This window comes from Cyprinodon variegatus, unplaced genomic scaffold, assembly GCF_000732505.1.
Source record: "Cyprinodon variegatus isolate N-32 unplaced genomic scaffold, C_variegatus-1.0 Scaffold881, whole genome shotgun sequence".
NCBI classification, from domain to species: Eukaryota; Metazoa; Chordata; class Actinopteri; order Cyprinodontiformes; family Cyprinodontidae; genus Cyprinodon; species Cyprinodon variegatus.
The window spans coordinates 129,738-132,148 of record NW_015151334.1 but is presented as its reverse complement, the minus strand read 5'-3'; the positions used below and the strand labels follow the sequence as shown (position 1 = coordinate 132,148).

General features: G+C 41.5%; 1 protein-coding gene across 1 annotated transcript in view; it reads left to right on the top strand.

Moving 5' to 3' along the window:
- Positions 1-2,411, top strand: part of LOC107099528 (arf-GAP with coiled-coil, ANK repeat and PH domain-containing protein 2-like) — a 26,447-nt gene that overhangs the window by 7,822 nt on the left and 16,214 nt on the right. The window contains exons 10-11 of the mRNA XM_015397689.1: positions 603-706; positions 772-823. Coding sequence (XP_015253175.1) covers positions 603-706; positions 772-823 — 156 coding nt within the window. The remainder of the gene's footprint in view (positions 1-602; positions 707-771; positions 824-2,411) is intronic.

Below are 2,411 nucleotides of genomic sequence, written 5' to 3'. Positions count from 1 at the left end.
TTTGAAACCGAACAGAGATGGATGTTTTTAAGTGGTTTAATACTGCAGCTTTGACTGCAGCTCTAAAACTTTCTACGGCAGCTCGCTGCTTCCTGTTTTTATGCAACAGAATCCTCTTCATCTTGTGGGTCTGACCTGCTGTCTGTCTGCATTCAGCTTTTTTCAAGTGTATGAAGTGTGAGGGTGACACACAGGATGATGTGTAGAGGTGTTCAGCAGTTGGCCTCCTCTGATCAGAACACCTATTCCCACATCTTTTCTGTTTTTACTGAAAACACTGGCTGTGGGTTACATGGCTGATCTGAGGTCAGCGTCAGAAGCTTGGATCTGCTTTAATAATCAGGAGACCTCTGAAGGCAGCAGGACAGAACTTTTATACACTTTTTGTATTTTTATTAAAAACGTGAATTAAAAACCTTCATCCTCAAAGTAAAAGCGTTACTTAAATACCCTGAGGTTTGGTTTTGGAAAGTTTGTGATTGTTGTGTAGATTCAGAATCCACCTGGAACCAGCTGCCTGCTCCACTACTTCAAGAAAGGGGCTCTGGTGGAGGGATTCTGAGTGGATTTGGATTAAAGCGGCGTCATTGTTGTGTCCTCAGGATGCTTCAGGCGAGCCGATGGTCAACTCGTGTCCCAGCAACGGTGCCGTCATCCAGGGATACCTGTTCAAACGCTCCAGGAGGAAATCAAAGACCTGGAAGAGGTACAGCGCCGCTGTTCGCCCTGACCGGTCTCTGTTTAGGGTTAATCCGTTTCCTCTGGTTACAGATGCTGGTTCACCATAAGAGATCATCAGCTCATCTACAAGAAGTCCCACAAGGTAAGATTCTCAGATCGGGTCGCAAGAACCAGCTGAAATGATCAATATAATCCAGCAGCTCAAATGATTTCCTCCTGTTTCTCTCTAATCCTGATGATTTTAGTGGAATTACCAACTTTTTAAATTTGACTTTCCTTCCCTTTCCTGTTGATTTAGCTACGAATCTGATTCAGAAACTTTTGACTAAACTTTTGACAATTAAAATCCGAGCCTCAACAGAACCGTCTGCATTTTTCCCTCTATGATCCGATCCATAAAATGAAGCTCCTGATCCCTAAAACTTGAATCCATTAGCTTTGAATCTAGAGCTCAGTCTGAACAGGTGATTCTGTATGACATCAAACATTCAGCCAATCCGTTTGCCCCGTTGGTCTCATGACTCAGCTGCTTCAGGAAGACGGCGCCAAGCGGTTCTGTGGTGAGTGAGCTCTGCTGCGCTTCTGACTTGGTTCTTTATGTTACTGTGCTTTAATGGGCCCATCTTTATGTGCCTTAATGGGTCCATCTTGTTTTTGCAAAAAAAAAAATGTAAAAGTTGGCAGTAAGTTAGAAGAAATGACTATTTGATGAAGTGTATTGATATAATCGTCTGTCTGACAGTTGACTTAACTCTGTGAACTGTCTATGTAGTTGATGCCACTGCAATAGTGAATTCTGTCAAGAATTTAATTTAAAGAAAATGACTTCACCTTATTGTAGAAGGTAATTTGGTCAGGCCAGATGTCCCTCCTCAGTTAAAGGCTCCGTACAGTAAAGATATGTTACTCTATCTAGCTGTCTTCACTGTGATTTGCTACAACCATGTTTAGAAACTAGTCAAATGTTGTTCAACGCACATATACGACTCAACAAGTAACAGTTTATCAAACCCCCTTTGGATTCTTGATATGTTGCCATGGTGACTACTCAGTTTCACCAATTAAACAACAGAAAGCGCAGAGAAATCGTAGATAGAGTAAAGCTGGGTATACACTGTATGATGTTTCCAATCATTGCTCTTGGCTAAAGCTCTGACTGTACAACAAAACCACAGGGTTTAAGTTCAGGATATCTGTTTTTATACTTTACAACCCGATGCTCTGGGTCTGGTGCAATCTTACTGCTCACAGTAGCTACGTTTACATGCGCAAATTTAGCTGATCTGAACTAAATCTCGGTTGATCGAAAGTTTAAAATCTCTGTTTACATGGACACCGAATAAAATGATCTGATAATGGAGTGTTTATACATGTAGCAAGCTTTGGATCAGATTAAATAATTTGAGCAAAATGCAGAACTGTCTAGCTTATAGCAAACACTGTAATAGTAGTAGAGGCTGCCTGTTTTGTAAACAAACCCGTACTCAGCGGTACCTTGTGCTAATGCTCCTTTGCGGGGTAGATGGCAGGTTCATCTACATGTTACATTTAGAGCCACCTGCCCCACCAAGGAGCAGGAGCCAGTGAATGAAGATTAGTTTAGAAAAACATCACACTGATGCAAAGATGATTTTACTCCAAAGATCCAAAAGCTTGTAAACACGGACGCCAAGCGGAAAGGAAATGGGAAAAAAAAACATCTCTTTCCAATCTGACCAAATTGGATTAGA